Source organism: Sardina pilchardus, chromosome 12 (genome assembly GCF_963854185.1).
Source record: "Sardina pilchardus chromosome 12, fSarPil1.1, whole genome shotgun sequence".
Taxonomy (NCBI): Eukaryota; Metazoa; Chordata; class Actinopteri; order Clupeiformes; family Clupeidae; genus Sardina; species Sardina pilchardus.
In genome coordinates, this window is record NC_085005.1 from 15,545,980 (window position 1) to 15,570,638 (window position 24,659).

At 45.7% G+C, this 24,659-nt stretch overlaps 1 protein-coding gene across 4 annotated transcripts in view; it reads left to right on the forward strand.

Annotated features, from left to right (window-relative positions):
- disp1 (dispatched homolog 1 (Drosophila)) overlaps positions 1-24,659 on the forward strand; it is a 62,723-nt gene that overhangs the window by 21,181 nt on the left and 16,883 nt on the right. For 2 of the 4 annotated variants that reach the window (XM_062550635.1, XM_062550637.1), the window contains 2 exons: positions 1,177-1,246; positions 22,429-23,083. In XM_062550635.1, the coding sequence (XP_062406619.1) occupies positions 22,470-23,083 (614 nt within the window). In that variant the 5' untranslated portion in view covers positions 1,177-1,246; positions 22,429-22,469. Of the gene's footprint in view, positions 1-1,176; positions 1,247-18,373; positions 18,568-22,428; positions 23,084-24,659 lie in introns of those variants that run through there. The other 2 variants (XM_062550636.1, XM_062550638.1) reach the window with 2 other exon arrangements.

Sequence of the window (24,659 nt, forward strand, 5' to 3'; positions counted from 1 at the left end):
TGTGGCTAATGATGGAAGTGTCCACTTCACTCTCACCATGAAGCCTTCCGCCGGTCCACTCGTCTTGTCATCACCTTCCCACACCTCCATTAATTGGCGATGTGAACCATATGTTCCCATGGCATTCAACAAACTCCTGTTTCGGCAGCGACCATGTCGCTGTTGGGGAACTTGGCCGCTATTAGAGCCTTAGCCAGCACACACACACACACACACACACTTTTTTGAAAGGGGGCTTTGAGCACCCCTGCCAGTGTCTGCAATCTTCACGTTGACCTCTTGTGGCCTTATTTACAGCGATAGAGCCGCTTGGGGGTCTCCAGTGACCTCTCCTCTTGAGGGTAGGGGGTCGGGGGGGCTGACGGACTGGGAGCGGAGGGGTGGTGGAGGGATAGGGTTGTGGAGGGGGGTGGGGGGGGGGGCGGGTCAAGGTGACTGAGGCTGGGGTGCAACCATTAGGCACGGGACGTCCTGAGAGGTGGCTTTTGAAAACCCCAGGAAGCATGTCAAAGACACCCCCTCCTTCCTCTCTCCTTTCTCCCCCAATTAAGGTGACGACTGGCACGGCAACACTGGGCCCAGTATTCATAAAGACAAGCATTTCAAGCTTTTGCTTTTCTGAGCGTGTGTGTGTGTATGTGTGCATTAGTCTGTGCGCGCGTGTATGTGTGAACGTTTGTGTATTTTGGTTGGCTGGTTTGTTTGTCCTGGCCCTCTTGTCATGTGGAATGATAAGTTGTGGGCGACTACTGTTTACACTTATTCTTCTTGTGGCTTTTCCATGTCACTTGCATGGAGGCAAATAGCACAGCGAGTCCAAGAGTAAGACAGCATGGGTTCACCAACACTTCACTTAAGGAGTCATAAACTTTCTGTGCTGCCAAGTTTAGAGGGCAGACTAGTTTATTATCCGAAGAGGCAACCCTGACGAATGATGAGTTTCCCAGAGTAAGGTGCTCATGTAGTTTCACTTGGGATTCATGCATGCCCAACAACAGACAACACAGACAACTCAGACAACTCAGACACACAGACACACAGACACACAGACACACAGACACACAGACACACAGACACACAGACACACAGACACGTATAGGTTTGTGTAAGCATCTTTTTTTTCTGTGATGGATTTTAAATGCTGTTTTTTTTCTCTCTTTTTTCTGCCCTGTATAGCTGATTTGTTGAAGACTTTGGCGATCGGTGCGCATGAATAGCGCTGCTCATCGGGCCAGAGATTCCACTGGTAAGTGCTCCGTTTCCATTCATCTCTGTCACACGCCCGCGAGACATAAAGCGGCGCGCTAGCTTAAATATGTTTGCTTTGACATACTTAAGTCTGAGCCGAGGCGTGGATTTTTCTCAACGTGTTTGTCAAACACACTTTTTTTTTTTTTTTTTTTCTTCTCAAACACTTTCCAGAGCAGATCAGTCATGAAACGCCTGTCTTGGTCGTCCACACTCCCGCCGTATGTCTCCTTCCCTCTCTCTCTCTCTCTCTCTCTCTCTCTCTCTCTCTCTCTCTCTCTCTCTCTCGTCTTTCTCTCTCCCTCACACACTCCCTCTCTCTGTCTTCCAGACATTTACTGTCACTAGTTCAAATACACATACGCCACTCAGGATGAGACCATTTCGAGTAGGTCATTTTGGACCATTTCCTGGTAAATTTGAAGTGTCTGTTCAAAGTGGACCTCATTGGGACGGGACCGAACAGACCGTGGACAGGGTTGGGGGGGGGGGGGGTTGTGGGCAGCAGGTCACAATGTGAGGGAACAAAGTCGTCATACTTGTGGCGGACTCGCTGGTAAACATAGCTGGGATTCCATACAGCTGTGGCAGACAGGCAGGCCCACAGCACTTGGCCTGGAGTTCAGTGTCGTAGTGTTGTCATGGTACCAAAATTATGACTTTGACACAGTACCTTGCCTAAGTATCTCGATACCAATGCTGAAACAATACCATGGTAAAAAAAAGCTTTAAATATCATTAATAGAAAGTAATAAAATAGGCCTAGATGATAGAACATGAAACTTTTTTGGAATTCTTTTTTTTTTTTTTACTGATAACAACTATGACTTTTTAAAGACCTAATTAAAGCACCATTCTTAAAGTGCCATGTTTCATTTCAATAAATCACTACACCTTTCTAGTATTAATGCTTTGTGCAACACAATTACACAACCTGCTGAAGTCAGAGCCACTTGTTTTGACCCCAGCTGAGCAGAGGTGTGGAAGGCCAAATTCAGGAAGGCCTCACATTTTTTGTTTGAACCATTCACTTAATCAGCTGATTCTAATTAGCACAACTCATAAGCCAGGCAAGATTAGCTAATTCATGATATCACCTGCGTTAAGCACTAGGGGTGGGAATTGGCAAAAGAATGACAATTCGATACTATTGCGATATTTGGGCCAAAATTCGATATTATTGCGATTCTAAACATATTGCGATACAACAAGTATTGCGATTCGATTCTGCGATATATGGCTATTCATGTCTCTCATATTATTCAAAGGCATTACAAAAAATAAGGAAAATAACACTGTTCAACTCACTCTGTCATGGCGTGGTGCATATCAAGGTCCTTACTATTTGCTTTTTGTTGAAAACCGAAATACACCCACACTTTCAATGTGATGGAGGGTCGTCTATAACAGGTTGTGATTGTGAAGCCATTTTTATTTGAAATTGCCGTTGAATGCACAATAAAACGCCACAACAAGCGCCACCTTGTGAGTGTAATATCTTGAAATTCCCCTTGGGGACTCAAATAAAAGTAAAATAGATAATTAAATTCTATTATTAAGTATTGCGATACTTTGAGCTACTAGTATCGATATAATTGCATGCACAAAATATTGCGATACTGAACAGAATCGATTTTTTCCCCCACCACTATTAAGCACACAGGTAGAACCAATGCGCTACATGCAGGAAAGGCTCTCTGTACGCTCGTTTGTTTCCAGTGGAGCCAGGTGTGTTTGAGCCTGCCGCTATTGGTAATGCAATTAGTGTTTACACGGACACGGTTGGATGCTGCACCTGGGAATCAGCACGTTACGACAAAGAAAGATTTATACGTGTTGACATTTTTATTATTAGTTGAACAAGATATTCCGTGTCAGAGTGGAAGATTTAACGAGCATAATATAACAGAAGATGCCGTTACAACAGTTTAATTTCCACCGGAAATAAATGAGTGTACAGGAAGAGCCTTTCGTGCACCTAGGCCATACATGGCAGGACTTTTACTTTCTTAAGCCGGACTTTTACATCTCTGCAGCCAACCAGCCTGTGACAGCCAGAAGACCAGTGTTGTCTGGATGGGGCCTTTCCCCACCTTCGCCCCACCTTTTTATTCCAGCAGAACAATTGATCAGGTAAATGTTACATACAATTTCCCGCATATAAGCCGCATTGTGTATAAGCCGCAGGACAGTGTTTTATGCAAGTTAAAAGAAACAAAACCTTATTAACACCATATTAACTGCCCCCCTGTATAAACCTCATAGCTGAAGAAATTTTGCAAAATCAATGTACAAGTCGCGGCTAATAGTCGGGAAATTACGGGTATTCCATCAGAGTCATAGGAAAGCACATCAGGCACAATAATATGAAATTGCATACATGTACATTTTTAGTTGAATCTATTTGGAGGCATGATGCAGTGATGTAATGCATGATGTGATTTCTCTCTTCACCATAGACACAAAGATAATCCTTTGATGCAGGTATCTAACAAAAACAGAAATGCTGCAAAGTCGCCGAGCACAAGAACATAAGCAAGATGGATCTGAGGTAGAGATAGAGATAGTGTACCTTTGAAGAAACATAATCCTTACATGAATGACAAAAGTGTATCCAAAATATGCTTGGCTTAGGTTAAACTGTTGCAACACAGGCGATAGGGTAGGGCCTGAAAAAAAGATACTTTAAAAAAAAAAAAAAAAAACCTGAATGAAACGTGAAAGTCTGTCAGATACACAAAACAATACACGCTCCACTGCCTGAAGGTATTGCACACAAGCCATTCAGGAAGAAGTGTTAAGTTCTAGTATTTTCAACTCAAACAGTACACAGGAAGCTTTGCCAGAATGTGGCAATAGTTGCTAAACGATGGCATGCCACTTTCCAACTGCTCTGTAGTTTTTTGACACACTGGTTATTATTCTGATACTTGATCTCCTCCATGCCCTCATCTCCCCTCTTTCCAGCCCCCATCCTTTGCTCGTGTCTTAAACGTGTTCAAACAGGCGCTGTAGAAAGCTAAGCCCTTTTGTTTTCGCTTCACTGTGACGGGGTCAGTCGGAGCAGCGAGCTGAAGTGTGACCTATAAACTTAGTGCCAACTCTCTCTCTCTCTCTCTCTCTCTCTCTCTCTCTCTCTCCCTCTCTCTCTCCCTCTCTGCCCTGCTGCACCTGCAGCCTTTCCCACAGGTCCACCAAGTCACTCCACACTTGCGATAAACACAGCGACAAACACGGCGGAGCGACGGTGCACACCCGCCCACACGTCAAACAGATCCCTGTGCCAACTTTTTTTTTTGCCTAAGGTCTCTGGGTTCACGGGCAGGGGGAAAAAAAAACTGCCTGTGTATATGTCTGTATTTGTGAAAGGGAAAACAAACAGGAATGCTTTGTCCCGTCGAGGTCCACTTTGTGTGTCTGTATCAGTGAAGAAGAAAGGGGGGGGATGAAAGGTAAACACAACACACCGTCTGATTTCAGGTGCTTTAACCACAAATGTTGTGTAGTGCCGTGGTGGTTGTGGAGACGGTGGCGCCAGCGGTGGCGACGACGACGAAGTCGTCTCTGAATAGTCAAGTTCAGCTGCGTCTTGTGTCACATTCTGGCCGCCTCCAGAGGTCAGAGGTGACCGACTGAGACAAAAGCCCTGTAGCACACCTTTACAGGCCAGCTGCAGTGATTTTGTTTTAATGAGGCCCTCACAAGGAAGGCTGGGCTGGAGGGGACTCAGGATGAAGCATGGTGGGTGGGGGGTGGCGAGGGGAGTGGAAGCGGCGCTGCCTCCCAGAGTCAAAATATCGCTGCAAGGGAACCAAACAGCTGTGTTGACTGTCTAGTCTCAGGCAAATGATTATAAACTGCAACTCGCAGGCAGGCAGGCCGGCGTGTTCTTCGAGCCACCTTGGCTTTGATCATGCGGCGTTGTAAATGGCGCGATCACCTAGGGCTTCAGATAATGTGGCCCGTTTTATTGGCTTAATGAGTAGGTTGAAATGTTTATCTACGACGCGCTCCGAGCGCTTCTCTTGCAGGTTTTTTTTTTTTTTTTTCTGGCACGGGGTCTCGATTCAGTCGAGTGCCGTGAAAGGCAGCAAAAGATGCTAGCGCTGCTGTTGTTTGTTAGTGTTGTTGTTGTTGCTCGTCCAATAGCACCTGTTATCGTGGCTTCTCTGCTGGGGCTAATTAGTAACGTTAGTCACACATGGATCTTTGTTTCTTTCTCTTTCTGTTCCCTATTCTTTCCCACCCTGTCATTCCCCCCCCCCCCCTTTACACCCTGCGTCACTGAGCATGGATGGAAAGCACAAAAACATTTTGATGGAGTGACTGAAGGGTCCCATCTGTGTTTGGCACCCAAGCACCAAGCTTGTGGAAGAACACATTCTGTGTGTGTGTGTGTCTGTGTGTGTCTGTGTCTGCGTGTGTGTGTGTGTATGTGTGTTTGTGTGCGTGTGTATGTGTGTGTTTGCTCAGTAGAGACGGCCTTCTTGCGTCTGGAGGCCCCATGTGTGTGAGGGGGTTTTCAGTCATCAGACATGAGGCATGTGAAGGACTGTAACACAATGGTTGTCTCTATAGTGCACAACGAACATGGGGAAAATCAGCACAAGAATTTCTTTTTGTCATTTCTCAGTGTCTTTTTTTGTAGTTTCTTTGGCATCAAGTGTGCTTGAACAGCTTCCTTTGTAATTTATTTTTCAACCCTGTTATTTCTGGGGTTTTTTTTATACACTCGTTAAGTGCGTGAAAGAGCGAACTGTTGGCTATGTCTTTGCTACCCGTTCTTCAAACGTGTCCGGATGAAATTAAGTCCAGTGCATTCCAGTGTATCTATCTGTTGGGTGAGGGTAAAGGAATGAGAAGACCTCATTCGTCCACACTGCTGTTTTGAAGTGATTTTGCTCTTTTGTCATGGATGTCTGCTGGTGGTCCATACAACCAACCCACACCCCCCTTCACAAAACTACTTTACTTTGAAAGGGGTAATTGATGATTGAAGATGCAAAGACCCTGGGCTTGATGGTAGGAAGATGCGGTACGTCTGTGACCCCATCAGTACAAAGAGGTCTCCTCATGGCGTCCATGGAAAGCTGGGAAGTGCAAATATTTATCTGGCTTTGCAACAATGGCTGACCAATGGATGAATGGAACTCGCACCAGATCTCATTTGGCGAGAGCAGAGAGTGGTGGTGGTGGTGGTGGGAGGGGGAGCCGTCCCCACAAAGAAGGGGGAAAAAAATCTAAAAGATGGACTTACAAAAAAGACCCAATTAGCAGTTTTATACGTGGTCAAGTATTAGCTCTCCATAAATGTGGCAAAATTTAGCTCGAGTTTTATGTGTTTGTTTAAAGGATCTTGCACATTACGAGACCATTGTTAAATCTTTTTTTTCCCCACTCCGAGTTGAGCTCTGTGGAAAACCACTTAAACTCCATCATGGCACAAATCATTCTCTCTTTCTTGCCTTACTTCCTCACCTCTTCACAGTGCCACGTTTGTGTCAAAGACTCGTTTTTTAACCAAAGCTCTCCACTCTCTCCCTCTTTCTGTCATTCTCTTTCTCTCACTCTCACTCTCACTCTCTTTCTTTCATTCTAGCATAAGATTTGTCACTCGTAAACCTTACACAATACAGCACACATATACTCACAAGAATGACGCAAGGAAAAAAGAAGTTTTTTTTTTGTCATCTGCACGACTGACTGAGCCCACGTTGTGTGAGAGTTTGTGTGTAAACGAGTGTTTCGTTGTTCCTCTCCGCACGCTGCCTTTCGGTGAGTGGCGTTAGCAAGCTGGCCCGTGGCGAGGATTCTCCCCCCTCCCGATCGGCCAAAGCAGAGACTCGTTATCCACATCCAATGGCGTTGATTTACTGTAACTTATAAATCCCCATAACTCACTGCCATAATTACTCCTCTGAAGGTGCGAATTCTCCAACAAAGCGCTTTGTGCAGTGGGGAATGAATGGCTGGCTGACCTAAAGACTTCATCCCCCCCCACCCTACCCTATCCTACCCCACCCTCAGCTTGGTTCCTGCTTCCCCCTTCCAGATTATTCCGCCTGGCACATTTATGGCTCACACACTCGCTGACATAAGGGAACGGAAAGCCTGAAGGGCCTCGCGGATGAACAAGCTGTGTGACAGATCGGCGAGTTATGAGAGCGCTCTGAGACATATTTCTCAATTAAGCACACATGGAAATTATCTTAGGATATATGAGATTTACAGAGGCTACCGTTTTTGAAAACCGAGAGAAGGAATAGATCATCATTGTGGTGGAGAAACGCTCTGCTTCAGTAAACGTTTTATTCGAGATGGTGCAACTTTCAAACTGCCGTTTCTATGCTGCTTTGTTAGTTGATTCTGTTAAGGTTCTGTTCAGCTCCCCCTCAACCCTTTGCAATTTATATGGTGCATGCCAAAAATGTGCCAAGACTTTCTGTTAAGCTGGCCAGTTCTCTGGCTGTTCTGTGCCCTGGCTCTTGCAGCCAGGGCCGAGGCGTGCACCACCTGCATCATTTAAAACTGGGTGCGTGCAGCGGTACTCCCCTCATTATAATGCCTTTCGGGACGGCCTGTTGACCCTACCCATGATGTCATTCTGTAAGCCTGTCACTAATAATAACCCAGCACTAATAAGGAGTGTGGGATCGATCCAGATTCTTGTACGGAGCTTGTTTTTTTTCTTTTTTTCAGGGTTCAGGGTTAATGTGTGTGTGTGTTGGGGGGAGGGGGGTTGTATTGGGGCATTCTTTTTTTCACCTTGTTTAATTTTATAACCTATTTTATGTTATAAATATTTATTCACACATACAGGCATCCCATAAAAAGCCTGCCTTACGAGAACATGGACGTCACTCTGGGGTTTGTTTATGCCTCAGATATGACATATTGACAGTAGGATGCCAAAAAATACTGCACACACACACACACACACACACACACACACACACACACACACACACACACACACCCCGAATTCTTATTTTCTGAGCTGCAAACAAAAACCAACCCTCATGTCAGGACGACTGCGAATTGTGGACTGAATTATTGATTTATTGTGGTCCCAACGTTCCCAAGGTAGTTCAGTTCCCAAGACTCCTCTCTGATGTGATTCAGTCTCAGTTAATTTCGGGAATAGTAATTACTACTGCGCCCATATTGCTTCTGGGAGAGGACGTCTGAGAATTGAATGCTGTGAACTGGAGGAAACTCCAAACAAATAACATGGTGGATTACTACAAGCATTACTCTTAAACTCGCATTACGTAAGCAATAAGGCCCGAGAGACAGGGATTTATTACGGATATAAGCCATGGTAAAACACGTAGTTAGACCCAACATGAAGCACAAGTTCAGAACTGTATTAAAAGGGCCTTTCTTCATACAGCCCCTTTCCCAAAACATTTGGGACCTTGTGTAAAATGTACAAAAGAACATAATGTGACAATTTGCCCTATCTATTAGCTAAAACTATATCAACATATGAAATGCTAAAACTGACCAATTTTACTATTTTATAGAACAATACATGAGAATAACAACAATAGGCTCATTTTGAACTTGATAACACTGGGGTAATCACAGATATCAATGTAGTACCCTACATTACCCCTGAAGTACAACCACAACTTTCACATCCAGCAAACGATGGCTGAAGGTGGATTATTGTGCAAGTCAAGTCAGTATTTTCCTGGCATTTCTCTGTAACCAAGTTTCTTCACATAACTGAGATCATCTCACCTCTGCACACCCTTTCTCAGTCAGATATTTAAAGGTGCAGACAGGGATTTTGCAGGAAGTTACATTTATCTTTGTTTATGTTTATGTTTAAATGTATTAGCAGATGCTATTGTGCAACAACAACAACAACAAATACTTACATTATGTTATAGTCAAGGACCAGCTCAACCCTGCCTTCAGTATTCTAAGAGAAATTCCACGCTGGGTTTGAAAGACAGGCTGCCTGCCACTTTTTTTTTGCTGTGTACTCACAGAATGGTGAACTAGCGTTCATAAGGAGATGAATTTCTGAATGTGACAAAAAATGTTCTAGGCTTGAAATTGTGTAAAATCCTTGACTGCACCTTCCATTTAGCATGCCATTTTCCAGTTCGTAACAAGTGATTATTTTTCACAACAGTGAGTGGATACTCCTGTAGCCCAACACTGTATGTGACTTAAACAATGACATTGGGAAAAATAGCTTCCTCTGTTTTCTCCCCCACTATTCCATTTCCATGAGGAAAGTGACTGAATGGCACGTAGCCATCTCCTACCAACGTCCATGCTATGACTAAATTAAATGTCATGACCTCTCCCAAATTTTCAGTGATTTTACTGAAATCCATGATTTTTGTAGGCCTGGAAAATGGGATTTTTTACAATTCCATGATTTTTCCAGGTTTTCTTAGATCATTGGAACCCTGCACGTTTAAAATAAAGTATTATGATGATCGACAGTGGGTCAGAAGTGTTTAGATATCCGGAAGCCTGATTTCACTCTTTGGGTTGTTGCTCACAATTTCATCTCCCTCACTTTGAAAATATCTCCTGCGCCCCTGGCAGAAAGACACCATCATCTGAAAGAAACTGAGTGCCCATGTCCATAACTCTCTATCTACTGTAGTGGTCTATATTCAGGTGAATTAAATATGTTGGCATAACATGTAGGATAGATGTATTTCTTTACAAATGAAATAGCTAATTATAATGGATTGAAAAGAGGTAATACTAGACCAAATATGATTGAATAGAGACCACGTATAAGAAAATGTCCACATCAGTCTCTATCAACACAAGTGTTTTATACTGTAGGTCAGGATTATTGGGCTCTAAAACAGATTGTGAACATAGTAAAGCTACTGTAAAAGATTCAGTTTTCACACATTGGATCAATGGGTCCCTATTCAAAATGTATCTTGTGTGCATGGCTATGTCTGTTTTTGGCTGCATCAAGGCCAGCCGTTGCTCAAAAAAATGTCTTCTAGGTTGGCAGCTCAGATAAACCCAGGTTATAGGACAGGACAGACTATCCCTCTCCCCTCCCGTATTTGTGTTGTGTGTTTTGAAACACGGAGAAAGCTGGATGGCAGCAAGATAAATAAACAGACAGATGTGAATAGACACCTGGAACCCCGCAGTGACTGTCTGGTCTGGGGTTGCTACAGTATCACTTTCCTTTTGATATATGATTTGTTATTGGGTGAAGGGGGCCCGGCGCTTGAACATTTCAAATGATGTGTTAAGTGGGTGATGGGTGGGGGCAAGTAGAAGGAGAAGAGAGCATTCCTCAGCCAAAGACGTCTATGTTGATGTTTCTACTGTGAGCTGACTGCTCTGGATGGAAACTAGTAGGTAGCTCCGTGCTAATGTGTCAGACGTCCCATTTACAAGAAATACAACTTCATTCGCAATATCCATAGACGTACACTACACACACACACACTACATATACACATATACACATATACAGACACATACACACACACACATAAAACACACATTCAGACAGGCACACACACACTCTTGAGTCAGGGTACCAGAACAGTGTGTCTTGTGACAGACAGTTGTCCACAGATGCTTGTGCTCTTCAGGACGTGTTTGTCAAAGCTCTCATTCATCATTGGGGCTCGACCGGCGCGAGTGCGAGCGAGCGAGAGAGAGAGCGATCGAGTGGCACCCGCGTCTCCTGTTTCTCACGGTGCTGCTGGTACACTCCACCCTGCCGGGCAGCCCCCCACCACGCCACACCTGACCAGCCTCCTGCTGTCACCCTGATGGATGCGGCGCGGGGGCGAGAGGGGGGCGTTTGAAGGAGGCTGGGAAAGAGGCCTCGCTGTTGACACCCCACTTTTTCCAAGAGTAAGAAATCCTCTTCCCCCCCCCCCCCCTTTTTTTTTTCAAGAGAACGTTGACCTCTCGAACGTTCTTCCTGTGGTCTTGATGATGGGGGTTGCATCTCCATCCTTCCTATCCCTTTTGGCAAGACCCTTTTAGAGACATTGTATTGGGTTGCAGAGAGGAGGGAGACGGAGAGTGTGTATCCGGAGTAAGGATGGAATTTGATGAGATGTTTGCGAGCTCCAGCATCGGGTGCTGTGCCCGCTGTCTGTTACAAATGTCACGCCTGAGATATTTCCTTCGCCAGTTTGCTTCCCAGTAGCCTAGTTTAATTCTCAAACAGTCTTTCACCCACACACACACACACACACACACACACACACACACACACACACACACACACACACACACATACTCAAACACAAATACACATAGAGACATACCACATTTACGCTTCCTATCTATGTTTATCTTGGCATTAGAACACTTGTCCCTTCACTGGCTCATTGAGCAGCAGGCCTCTTGTGTATTTGGGGCGACTCGTTGGCAGGCCTTCCTCGCTCACTATCTCAATTCACTACCGCTCAGTGTGTAATCGTGCTTGCACCCATATTTTAAAGCAGTTTATTTTTTCCGATTACTGCAGGATTGATCACAATTAAAATATCAGTAAGTGGACCAGGAAATCATTATTGCAGGAGAATCTGGCGGGCTCTTGTTGCATGACGTTGGCTCATTGTTTTCATTTGACTTTTTCCTTCCTTGAATCTTGAGTTTTTCTTTTTTAATGAATCTTGTGCAACACTCAGTGTGGTTGGAATGGTCACATCTGGGCAGCTATCCTGTGATGTTGTAAACAAGAGGTAAGAACCTTGCCCAAAGGTTTTTTTTTATTTTTTTATTTTCTATTTTTTTGAGGAGGGGGGCAGGGGTTTGCCTTGTGTTCCACTTCATAAAATTCACCTGCACCAAGGTTTTTTTTTTTTTTGGAAAGAACACTAAATAGCCACTTGGTCGGTGGCCAAGGATATAACCGCTCAGAACTGTCCTCCCATAAAACAGCCTAATTGCAGCAGCCTCAGACGCTTGTTGCATTGCTATTAAGCGCACACGGTACAGCTCATGGCTGGTGCCCTGCCAAGTCTCGGAGCGCAAGCCAACGACCCTCTTGATGAAAATGAGGGCTTCCTGATGGCCATTTCTCTGTCGTACGCCGAGGACCCTAATGCACTGCTGTGTACCAGTCTTAAGGTGTGTATTAGTATGAGAGCTTGGTCGCCAACAGATCCAATAACCAGAGCTTCCACTTAAAAAAAAAAAAAAAAAGAAAACGCAAGAGATGTGAAATGCTCATTGTGCAAAAATGTCAACACCATTATTTTGGTGTTTGGTGTGTGTGTGTGTGTGTGTTTAGTGTGTGGGTGTGTGTGTGTTTTTTCCTCATTTGCTCATTCTTCGCTTGCTCTCTGGCATGAGGAGCAGCTGCGGAGGCCTAACCTCATCCCATCGGCGCGCCCGGCGCCCTCCGCAGGGACCGTGACACCAGACACGAGATGGCAGCCGCTCCGCTCCGCTCTGTCCCGCTCCCCCGCGGCCTGTAGCCGAGGGCCCATTAGCGAGCGCTGAGGCCTGCCCCCTCCGGCCCCCGCCGGCCCCCACGGCCTCTCAGCACCCTCGAGGGCCCTGATCCCCGCCCGTCCGCCTGTCCGCCCGCCCCGCGGGCTGCTGAGTGAGCCGCCACAGAGTGAAGTCGCACAGTTGGAGCTGGCACAGGCGCCAGTCAGGCAGCAGGCGCCAAGCTCTCCTCACGGAGACTTGTCTCATTTTCTCTCTCTCCCTCTATCTATCTTCCTCTTTCTCTCTCTCTCTCTCTCTTTCTCTCTCTTTCTCTCTCTTTCTCTCTCTTTCTCTCTCTTTCTCTCTCTCTTGCTCTCTCTTTCTCTCTCGCTCTCTCTTTCTCTCTATCTTTCTCCTCTTTCTCTCTCTCCCTCCTCCTCTCTCTCACTCTTCTCTGCCTTCCTCCCTCTCTGTCTCCTTCTCTCTCTCTCTCTCTGTCTTTCCCTTCCTCTCTCTCTCTTTTTCTTCCTCCTCTGTTTCTTCTTTTTCACCTGCTCACCGAGTCCTGAAATCTCCTCTTCACTCAATTTCCACTCGTTTTACATTCATTATATTTCTCACCCTCTCTCTCAGCCTAGTTGAGTTTAGTTAAAAGGAAATCAGAAAATGTCGCTTTGGACGTAGTGGCTCTGTCATTTCATGCTTTGCTATGCTACATTTTTTGAGGAACAGTTAATAGAAATATTGAATTCTATGTTAAATTTTGAGGAACATTTGAAGGGAACTCATAAAGACATGAAAAAGCCACCTCATCCACAGTCACTGCTTTTCATCTGATTCTCTAGAATAGTCCATTCACAACAGATACATACCTCTCAACGACAATAGTTGAGACACTAAACAGGACCAGGGCATGTGTGTCCTTACCCATACAATTTCTGGATCAGAAACCAGGAGGCAAATGTCTGTCTCTGCCGGCTCCTCTGTCTATCTGATTCACACTTGGGAGTCTGAGAGCGCATGGGGAAATTTGACATCCTCACTCCAAAAGGCAGAGGCAGAATCTCTGAAGTTTGGAGGGTGACAGACAATCCCCTGTCCAGAAAATCAAAAGCCCCCACCATACCCACCCATCCACCCCCCTCCCAGACGGGAAGAGTCTGAGATTCCCAGCCTCCGAGTGTTTGTTGAGAACCCTGGGCAGGGATAAGATTGACTCTGGGCAGCCAGCACTGTGTTTGGGCAGCTCCTCAAAGCCCTTTCCGATCTGCTGAACAAACGCTAAATTTGGGCGTCAAAGAGGGACCTTAAGCTGTCCCCTCCTACCCCTCCACCGCCCCTCTTCCCCAATTCACCAGTGTATGTCTACAACCCTCATTAGCATCCAAGAGGAAGACCCCAAGATTCTTTGAGTGGTGACCGACGCTGACCTCCAAACAATTTTGCTCATTTTGTACGTTTCTGAGGACCATGGAATGCCTTCACTTCCCCAAGACCTTCTGCAGGTCTTAGTCTTTAAAGTAAAAGTGAGCACCACAAAGCATGAAGACGAGAATATGTAAACGGATGTGCTGAGATAGTTCTGGAAGATCAGGTAATGAAAACTGTATTTAATGGTATTACTAATAAGTATTTAATGGCTCAATGGCACATCATTAAAGAAAACTGCAAGAACATGCTGGAAGGTAGGAAGAGGTGTTTGGGTGGGAAACTCGATGAATAAGTGAAAAGAATGAGCTTTGTGTCAGATATTTGAGGGGGATAACAAAAGCACAAGTATTATTCCGAGCAGCGTCACCCCTTTGTCCTGTTACCACATGAAACCTCTTTCGAAAAAAAAAACAACCGTCATTAGAGGATGAATCCAGCCTTTGTTGTGAAGGGATCCCAAACAGAGCCTCTTAGACTAAACCCTGAAAAGTACTCCCCTTTCGTCTTGTGTCGCACCATTTAATAAGGACCTGTGTTTACTGAATGTTGAATTGAAAACCAGTCATGCTGGGACAGAGACTCAAAGTAGCTTTCTTCCCCTTGTGCAAATAACCATATGGAGAGACAACCCCCCCCCCCCCCCCCCCCCCCCTTTTTTCACAACTGTTAACTGTAAACTGTGAACTGTTTCAAGTTTGTCCTGCCATAAAGATAACCTATAAGGGGGTTTTCATAAGGTCTCATGCAACAGTTGCTGTGTACTTTTTAAACAGTCTCAATTAATCAATTCTGGTTAGAAATTGACAGAAGTACAAACATTTTCAGAATACAGACGCCATCCTTTTCGATTAGTTACTTGCTTAAGTCTATTACTCGGCTTGCGTCTCTGTCTCGTAGTCCAGATTTAGATCTTTGAAAAATGGCAAACTCGGCCCTCTTCTGAGTCTGACGACGTCTGGAAGTAAATCTGTCTGACTGATTCACAGTATCAGCCCAGGTTTGAAGCAGGATTGAAGTACGCCGCCCCTCGACCAGCACACTCATACTGTTTTTATTTAAAGCCAGGATTTTTAATGGGTCTAAATTCTTGTCTCTGGAATATGATGGAAACCATACACGTCATGTGGCCTCAGCATATGGTAGTATTCCAATGTGCCAGCATGACTTTCGCCCTGCACCTGTGCTTGCTATTTCATCCTTAAATTATTTTAAGTGCAGAAATCGATCCAGCACACGACCCCTGCGTGATGTATCTTTAGATTGGTCGTGGAGAGCACTCTATCGTGAGGGCGTGAACGCTTGGCTCGACGGCCATTCAAAATGTGCGCCTTTGTGCGGTGAGCATGCAGCTGCATAGTGATCTCTTTCCAAATCTCCAAATGGGCCGTGTCTGTCACATACTTTTTGGAGATAAGATCTTGTTTGAAAAAACAAATATGCTTTACTCTTGATTTGAATTGATAAGTAGAGTTTCTAATTCTTGCACCTTAACTTGGTATGACGTCAGTGTATAACTTCGCCGTGGTCTCTCTGTGAGAGAAATAGCAAGCAAGTTTTGGAGCCAGTCATCCAAACGTCTGCACTCTAACTCAGTTTTGTAAGGAGCTGGAGCTGAAGCTGGCCCTGAAGCTGGCCCTACTAAGCATGGGGCATTCCTAGTGAGCCTTTAGTGGGGAGCGAGTCGGGGGTGGATTTGAGAGGAACTCTGATCAGCTGGGAGATGTCAGTCCTCACCCCAGAGAGGCGTCAATGGGATTCGGTTTCCCACCGTTTCCGAAAACGCAGACGCACAGAAGCTGGACAGTTATCCGAACAATGCTGCATGGAGGTGTACTCCCCCTACACCCTTATCCCAACCGACCCTGTTGCCCCCCCTCTCTCTCTCACTCTCACAATTACACTCACACACACACACACACACACACTCTCTCCCACTCTCTCTCTCTCTCTCTCTCTCTCTCTCTCTCTCTCTTGCACGCACACACACACACACACACACACTCATACTGACATTTTGTCAACCATCAACCTGCTCAATGCTGGGCTGCCTCAGTGTACTCTTGGGGTTATAAGATTACCTGATCCTTCCTCTCAGACCTCAGCATTGGCATAGCCCATTAGGTCATCATAAATGTACTCTCAAATCAAATCAAGTTGGATCGTATTCAAGTTCATGATTATAAAAAATCTGTATGAATGTTTTCTCTCTGCTTCTTAGTCTCTCTCTCTCTCTCTCTCTGCTGTTTGATGTTTTATGTCCTTGGAATGCATAAGAGGGAGAGGCTTTTGGCTCACTACCTCCAGCTTTTGTGCTGCATTTTGCTCAAGCATAAATGTTTTACCCCGGCCTGCCATAGCTTACAGGAAACAACTTACATTTTGGCGTCAGCAGATAGCCTGATGATGTCTTTTATGGTAAGATTAAACCGTTGTTTTTGCGAGAGCCTCGGTTTTGTTTTCTGCAGCTGTTAAGAGTTTGGTGCTGCAGGGCTGAGAGTTCTCGTGCTGACATTCAGAGGCCATTGGATATGTCAGGCAGGCCAGCTTTCAAAGCTGTACATTTAATGTATTCCAAGTCTCGGAACCCCAAAAAAAGAAAAGAAAAAGAAAACGAAGTGACAGCAAAGAAAGTAAAAGAAAATGAAGTTGACAGACACGTCCTCACCTTTTGTCTCTGTTCGCACACCGCTCCTCCACTCCCCACACGCGCTCGGCCCTGTAATGTTGTTGGCCGACCCTGTCGGTTTGATGAACTGGGGGTGATCAGTGATGGGCGCAGTGTGCTTTGATTAGAACCGTGTCCAGGAACTTTTGCTCTTTGATGTGCTGGCCTGCGTCCTGGCCGCCTGGAGTCATCCTGTAGCCGGAGCGGGAGGGTGGCAAGCTTACAGTCGGCCGGGGCTTAACACAGAGCTTGTGTCTGTGTGTGTACTGATGTCTCAGGGGCTGTTGTATGATCATATTATGGTGGATCTCACGTCTCTATCTCATATTCTGTTCCTCAATCTGATCTGTTGAAGCCCGTTATAGAATTTGGAATAGGCTCAAATCTGGGCACTTGAGATGGTATCTTTCAAATCATCTTTTAAGTTTTTTTCTTTCCTACTTCTTTTCAATTGATGATTTCTCTAGTGAGGACAGGTTAAAATAATCTATCAGTTTGAAATGATGCCTCTATCTTATGTCATTGTGTATTTGTTATGCTGTCAATTAATGGTATGTGGTCATGTTTAAACTAAATAGAATATCTTCAATATTTTTTTTTTTTTTTTAAAAGTTGTGTGCATCTTTCTAGCTCACGACTATACATCACAGCACCAGTTCTTTTTATATAGTGGAGAGGCCCACTAGCCCTGTGGAGCCATTTGCGTGCTTTTTCTGAGTACAATCATCAGAGAATGCGGCTGGGCTTGTCCCCCCGGGCTAAAAAGCCTTATTGCGCATTATGGCTCTGCTATATGAACTGTGCGCTGACGATAACAGACAGGCGAAATGAAAGCCAGGTACAGCCTCTCCCTCTGCCTTTCCATGATGCTGTGCGACCCGGCTCGCTCCCGCTGAGCGGAATGCGCTGTGGAGAATTCGTCCAGAGAGTTTCCCAAGGATGTGGCCGGAAGGGCTTGTTTTCCAATTCCAATTCACAATCTGGAAAAGATGTTTCGTTTTTTGAGTGTTGCAAAAATGAAAATAACTACACTCAAAACATTTTTAGCCTTAAAACAACATTTAGCCTACGAGTTATTTACGGCAACTTTGTCAGTGTCGAGGCTGTACAAAATAGACCAAGGTCTAGTAGACCAAAGAAAGCCAATGCCTATAGCTATTAATTAGTAGGCTACGCCAGGCTTACTTTGACGCTGGTCACATCATGACTGTTGGTAAAGTAAGAAAAAATAGATTACTTGTTTCCTATCCATAGGGAATGTGTTTATTTTGAAATGCATGTTACCTTATTATAACGTGTAAAAATAAGCCTATACCCCAAGACAACACTTGAACATGACGTGCCCACTCCACTGCCCATATATTATTGCATTTAATAAAGTCGTTCGCATTTGTCATCAGCACCCCAAAAGTCCACAAAACTGTCGGAGTGTTCACGAGATGAGGTCACTTGCAGTTTTTATAATCGCCCTGGCCTTAGTGTTAGCGCACTGCCAGAGGAAATTCTGTCACTCGTTTGCTTTTGTGCTGCGGCGAGCGGGTTAATGTCCTGAGTGATCACAGGCGCCCTATCAGAGCGCTGGCGAGGAGCTCCAGCCCACTGCCTAGTCTTTCCCAAGCCGACTGCATGTGTTTGTCCCTCTGGCTGTAGGCTTTCATATATCAGACAGAAGCCGTCTCGCCGCGACTTGTTGCTTCGTTTGGGAATTGATTGAGCATCAACGGATTTTTGATCCAAGAAAAGCGGCTGCAAAGCAGCGGTAGGAGGATAGGCTACTTGAAAACACGGAAGACTTTGACGTGGGAGACGCGATACACAAGGTAGCGAGTTGACAAACCTTTGTATGTTTTTTTTCCGGGAAATGTTACGTTAGCAGTGTTGGCTATGTCAATGGCCCGAGATGAAAATATTATGCAGATGCGAATGTAAAATGAAGTTGGTTGTGCTCAAATAACGACGAGGTTTTCACTAAACGATTTGTTTTCATCGATATGCTGTTGATGTATCGGTATGTGTGCTATTTTAGATGTCACTGAATCTGGATTTAGAAAAAAGCTCTTCGGATAGCTGAGTAAATAGACGGTTGAATTTGCTAGATTACGATTGATCAAGAGGACAGCACTGACATGCATTAAAAGGAATATCTTTTTATCAGTTTAGCCTACAGTGTACCGAGCCTTGCCCTGACTATGCTGGATAGAAAACTTCTCAAACAAATCAAATTCGCGTCTGTATTGTATCTGTCAAAGCTGATATTTGCATTGAGCAGCATGTATGCATTCGCAGTTTGGTATCCCGGACACCCTTTAGGAATGGCCTTTTTTTTTTTTTTTTTTTTTTTAACCAAAATGACCAAACAACTTTAACATCTTGTCACTACTAAAATAAATCAACGCAGTGTCACACAGTAGCTCTGTACACTTGGAATCTTCTTTCAAAATAGTTCATTAAAATGACTAACGTTCAAACGTTGCCAACAATAAATCAAATTTCATGTCAACTGGGTGTACTTTGATGTTCTAAACAAGACAGCTCGGAGGTACGTTCTCCTGACATCACCTAAATATTTCCTGACTGCCTCTGGTGTTCTTCTGGATATTATGACACAAGAGTTTTAGGTTGAGGTGGGTGCAAGGTGAGAGCTTGGAGGGAATGGCAGAACAGCTTTGATGCGCTGTTTGGCTTAGGGAGAATAAATTGACCTCAAATGGCTTTAGAGAGGTTTGCCACTTGAATAGGGAAACCCAGGAGAAAGTTCTGTTGAGATGTCTCTGAATTAAGGCCACAATGTCAATACCGCCTCATGTTTACCGAAATAGGCTATCTCTTCTTTTTTTTCCAGTTCCCTGAAAGGCAGTTAGTATTCTGACTTTTTCTTTTTGTAATTGCCATCTACTAGCCTTAATTAAAGGGCTGGGCAGCTCTGTAACTGTATCTCTTGCAGCGTGCAGCAGTATATGGTAGTCGCCGAAGACTTCCAGTCTCATTCCGAGGAGGGAGAATTTTGCCGAAAAGGGAGTGAGCGCTCTTCCAAACCGCTCCGCAGAATCCAGCCCTTCCGAAAATGCGGCCTGGTCGTCATTGCCATTCCCTGCCCGGGCTGCACAGACCTTTCTGTGTTGTTCGTGTAGACTGCTGTGGATGTCTCACCTGCTTGTCAACGTCCTGCATTGGGACACTCAGGCTCCTGCTGAATTCCTCCAGCAGCAGGGGTGTGTGTGTGTGTGTGTGTGTTGTGGGTTTTTCTGGCAGATGTTTCCAGTTGAGCAACATGATTTTGTCGAGTACAGTTGAGGTCTCCCCACTTGAAATGTTTTTCTCGCGTATGTTGTTGTTGTTGTGTAAGCATTAAAAAACAAAGTTTTGGTTACAAGGTGGCTGACTAAAGGGATTGTCGAAGTCAATTAAGACCCACAAACAAAAGATGTGTGCCTTATTGAGGAAATGTCCTAATTTTTATTCACGACAAACAAACTCACTAAGCTGGGGAATATGAAAAGCATAGGCCTTCAGAGTGTATTGCTTGGTAAGTCACATAATTCCTCACCCATATATTAGGGTTATCAAGGATCACTGAAAATGACATTTTGAATGAGGGTCAGCAAAGTTATTTAGTCCTCTGTTTACTCTCCTGGTAAACCCTGTCTGGGAATTTTTCTCTTTTTTGGGGGAAACCATCTGCTTGTTTTCAAACACCCTGCTGTCCGAGCCGACCCCCGCCAAGTGAGACATCATCATTGTCTGTCTCTCTCTCTCTCTCTCTCTCTCTCTCACTCTCTCCCTTCCTCTCTCTCTTTCTTTCTCATTCTCTCTCTCTCTCCCTTTCTCTACTGTCTCTTCCCTCCTCTCCTCCAACTGGGGGCGCTTTAACGGCTGTCATTCTCAGGTTTCTCCCCTTCCCCTGTGTGCAGACACAGCACCATCACTGAGCACATTGGTCACATTCACGCTGGCGTCGCCCTTGTAATTTTCCCTCCGTTCCCCCTGCCGGGTTCGCCCATGCAGAAAGGGGCTTTCTATTTGATACTTTTTTTTTTTTTTTAATGGATGCGGGTCAAAACGTGAACACCACCAGTTCTGTTGGTGTGGGCGAGATATTTCAGAGTGTTTAGCGCTATGCACACGCGCTCCACACACGCAAGAGGTGGCCCTGTGTGGAAAAGCTGTTTGCGAGCTGTTTGCCCCCAAAGAAACACTTGTCTCTTTCACTGGCCTGTTGCTTATTTGGGACAGTAACTTGCCAGCAACAAGCCAGTTGTGTGAAAGATGGTCCTCGGCTTTTTACAAGTGGTTTAAATAGGAGTTTGAGAGTGTGTACAGTCCTGTCAAGATCTCCCCGAAAAGCATCTCATAAATAGGCTATATTTTGGTTTATTGCCACTCATGGAAGATTTTGGTTTGCATAAATATGATATCACTGTGTATACACCTTGCCTCTGTCAAAGACCTTCTTCAGGTTATAACTCAAGGAAGGTAATTTTAACTCTGGTTTTGATTATTGTCTTTTACATAAGGGTACGGCAGTCAGACTCTGTGCCAACATTACAACCATGCATTAACCTGTGAAGTGCGCTTCGCCGGGACTTTTTGAAGTGCACGCAGAGCGTATCACGACACCGGCCCCGAGACGATCACTTCTCTCTTTCGAGTGTTTCTATTTGATATGACACAGCCCCCATCCATCGGCTGTAATCGGATCCAGCTGAGGGCTCAAACCCCTCCGGTGCTCCGGGCGAACCTACAGACCTCTGTTCAATCTCAGGACCCGGCTGGTAACGCAGCCACCGTCTGCGTACCTTTACCCACAGGACCTGGGCTCCGCCTGTTGATGGAGCACTGTAATGTTTCGGCCCTTGTGACTCACCTGCCTGTATGGTTCTTGTCTGTTCGTTGAGATCTCTCTCTCTCTCTCTCTCTCTCTCTCTCTCTCTCTCTCTCTCTCTCTCTCTCTCTCTCTCTCTCTCTCTCTCTCTCTCTCTCTCTCTCTCTCTCTCTCTCTCTCTCTCTCTCTCTCTCTCTCTCTCTCTCTCTCTCGCACAAGCACAGTGTAGGCCGAGGAGGTCAGGACCCGACGTGGGTGCGCTGCAACTTATGTTTCCTTCATCTGTGTGACTGTGTCATGTGTTTGAATTGGCCAAATGTACAGGATGAAGTTACATGTTGATGGCGCTTTAGACTGTTTGTGTTTTAAGAGCACTCTTTACTGTAGAGCTGGCTTTGGCCATTCTGGGCCATTCTTGACGCTTCTCTGAAATGCCTAACTCTAATGGAATGGAAGAAGAAGAGAATGTTTTAAAGAAGACCCATGGCTGCTTTCTTACTTGTTTTGACATCCAGTTTAAGCACAGTGTCTGTGTCTGGTCTCACTCAGGAGGGTCCAGTCATCTTGCACAGATGGAGCTAACCAACAGTAGTCCCGTGTGGGACATCTATGACTATTGCTAGTGCGTGCAGACCCATGGTGAGTCAACCATGACCTTGCCAGGTGGGATGACTGCTCTCTTGCAGCAGTCTCCAGAGCAAATTACTTGTTACAAGGTTGCCTTTGCTTCCATGGTTGACTTAAGACTCATTCAAACTAAAAGAGACTAGCAGTGATTCTGATGAAATTATATGGAATGTTGATTAAATTCTCTCTCTCTCTCTTTCTCTTTCTCTCTCTCTCTCCTTCTCTGTCTCAGAAGAGTGGTGAGATCAGCAGAAAGCTTTTGGGGAGGGGACCATGGCCCTGAGTGAAGGGACCAGCGACCTCCAGCCCCTCAGCAACAGCAGCAGCAGCAGCCCCCCATCAACCAGCGCCAGTAATGCGCCCACCGCCACCGCCGCCAGATCAGCTTCCAGTGGAGGCTCCGCCAGCCAAGATGCCATCCCCTCTGCCCAGGGTGCAGATGGCGAGGAGGAGGAGGAGGAGGAGCGGGACCCCCCTGTGACAGCGCCAGCACCCACTGCTCCACCCAAAGACCCCCGGCAGCTCGCCGGCGGCGCCACCAGCCCGAACGGCAGCGTCGCTAAACCCAACGGCTCTCTCCGGCCACCTTCCTCCTCCACCTCCTCCTCTTCCTCCGCATCCTCTGCAGCGCAGAGGCTCCTCTCGCCAACGCTGACCACTCCTCCGCCTCCGCCTCCGCCGCCACCGCCGTGCTGCCTCCGCTGCCCTTACCATCCGCCTGCACTCTGTTGCCATGGGAGCCAGCAGGAGTGCCACCTCTTCCAGAACCATCCGGCGGCGGCCGGCCTGCATGGGGGTGCCTGCTGCATCCAGGGCTCGGCAGCCTACTGCATGCAGCAACGCTGGAGGGAGCATTTCCAGAACCAGCCCAATATGGCCGCTCTCAGGTAGGCTATACCACACACACACACACACACACACACACACACACACACACACACGTTCAGAACACACACTCACATTCAGAACACACACTCACACTCAGAATGCACTCACACACAACCATACAAGCGCTAGCGCACACATACGCTTTCTGTGCTGTCCAAACATTCAGACTTCACAGTATTTTATTTTTATTTTTTTCTCTAGTTGGAGGAATAAATAAAAAAAAATCTCTAGCATTTAATTTTTGCTGTTTTATTTGTTTCCACATGCATCAGTAAAGGTGTATTGCTTTGGAAGAGATAATGCTGAAGACCTCCTGTGTATGACTGTGTACGCGGTTAAAGTCAGCCATTAGCCAAATTGACATTGACTGACAGCAAGTAGAGAGATCACAAGTCTGTTGTCCCAGTGGAGTACCTCAAGTCATCAGCTGAGAGGGTCTCTAGATCTGCTGAGGGTTTGGTGATCAGCCTTTCTTTTTGTCCAACACTCAGAACACACACACACACACACACACACACACACACGATCTTCTCTAAAAGTGAGTGTATCAGGCTGTTGAGTATAACCAAACTCATATTGGTAAACTTCAATGTTCCAGTATGAGATCTATTTTCTATCTTAACAGCTGTGGTGTTTGGAGGCACTTCTAGTCTGTCCCTGATCTGCAATCCACAGACACATGCACATATGGCTCGCTTCTCAGCCTGTGGTGGCAAAATATTGAACTCATTAGTCAGCAAACATTTGTTTTTGTTTTTTTGAGTAACTGTTGCCAATTTTAGCAGCAGCCCTCCCCTCTATCCTCTCAAATTCTAGTTCAGTTTGAAAAGCAGGGGGACTTAAATGCTTTTTTTTTTTAGTCGAGCAGTCCTATATTTGACAGCGGAAAAAAAACTAGACCAGGGTGTAATTATTTACTTAGGTCAGTTGCCTCGTGGTGGTAGCCAGTAGTTGGAGGTTTCATGCTCATGTAAGACTATATTTTAGCTCGGCCAAATGCATGGAAATTTTCCTCCCCAATCGAATTAGAACCACTACCACCATCCCCATTCCCCCAACCCCCACTTTTCCTCTCATTACAGTGATGTTCTCTATCTTTGTGGGTGGCTTTGGCAGATTAGATTTATACCTCCACATCGAGTGTGTACAGAGGACCCCATCAAGTTGCGTTTTCCCAATGGGTGGTCATGTTCGATGAGGATAGCATTGCAACCATTTGGGTGCATTTGCTGCCATCCGTGTCTTGCTCCCCAAAACCCCCACCCTCACCACCACTCTTCATCTCCACGTCCCCCCCCCCCCTCCCCTCCCCTTCTCGGCAATGAGGTACAGATGTGGCCCTCGCTGTGTGCCTCCTGTGTTGAACTGGCTCTGTTTACCAAACAGGTCGCTCTTGTGCAGCGATGACAGGTTTGAATTACCGCTCGCGTTTCGTTACCCTCGGCGCTTCGGTACGTCGGTGCCATGCGTCCCGGGGCCCCAGAGGTGACAGGAAAGCCGCAGTGACTGGAGACGGAGAGATATGGCCTCAGGTGGGGGCGAGAAATGGATCTTTCCTGATGCTCGGACTGGAGG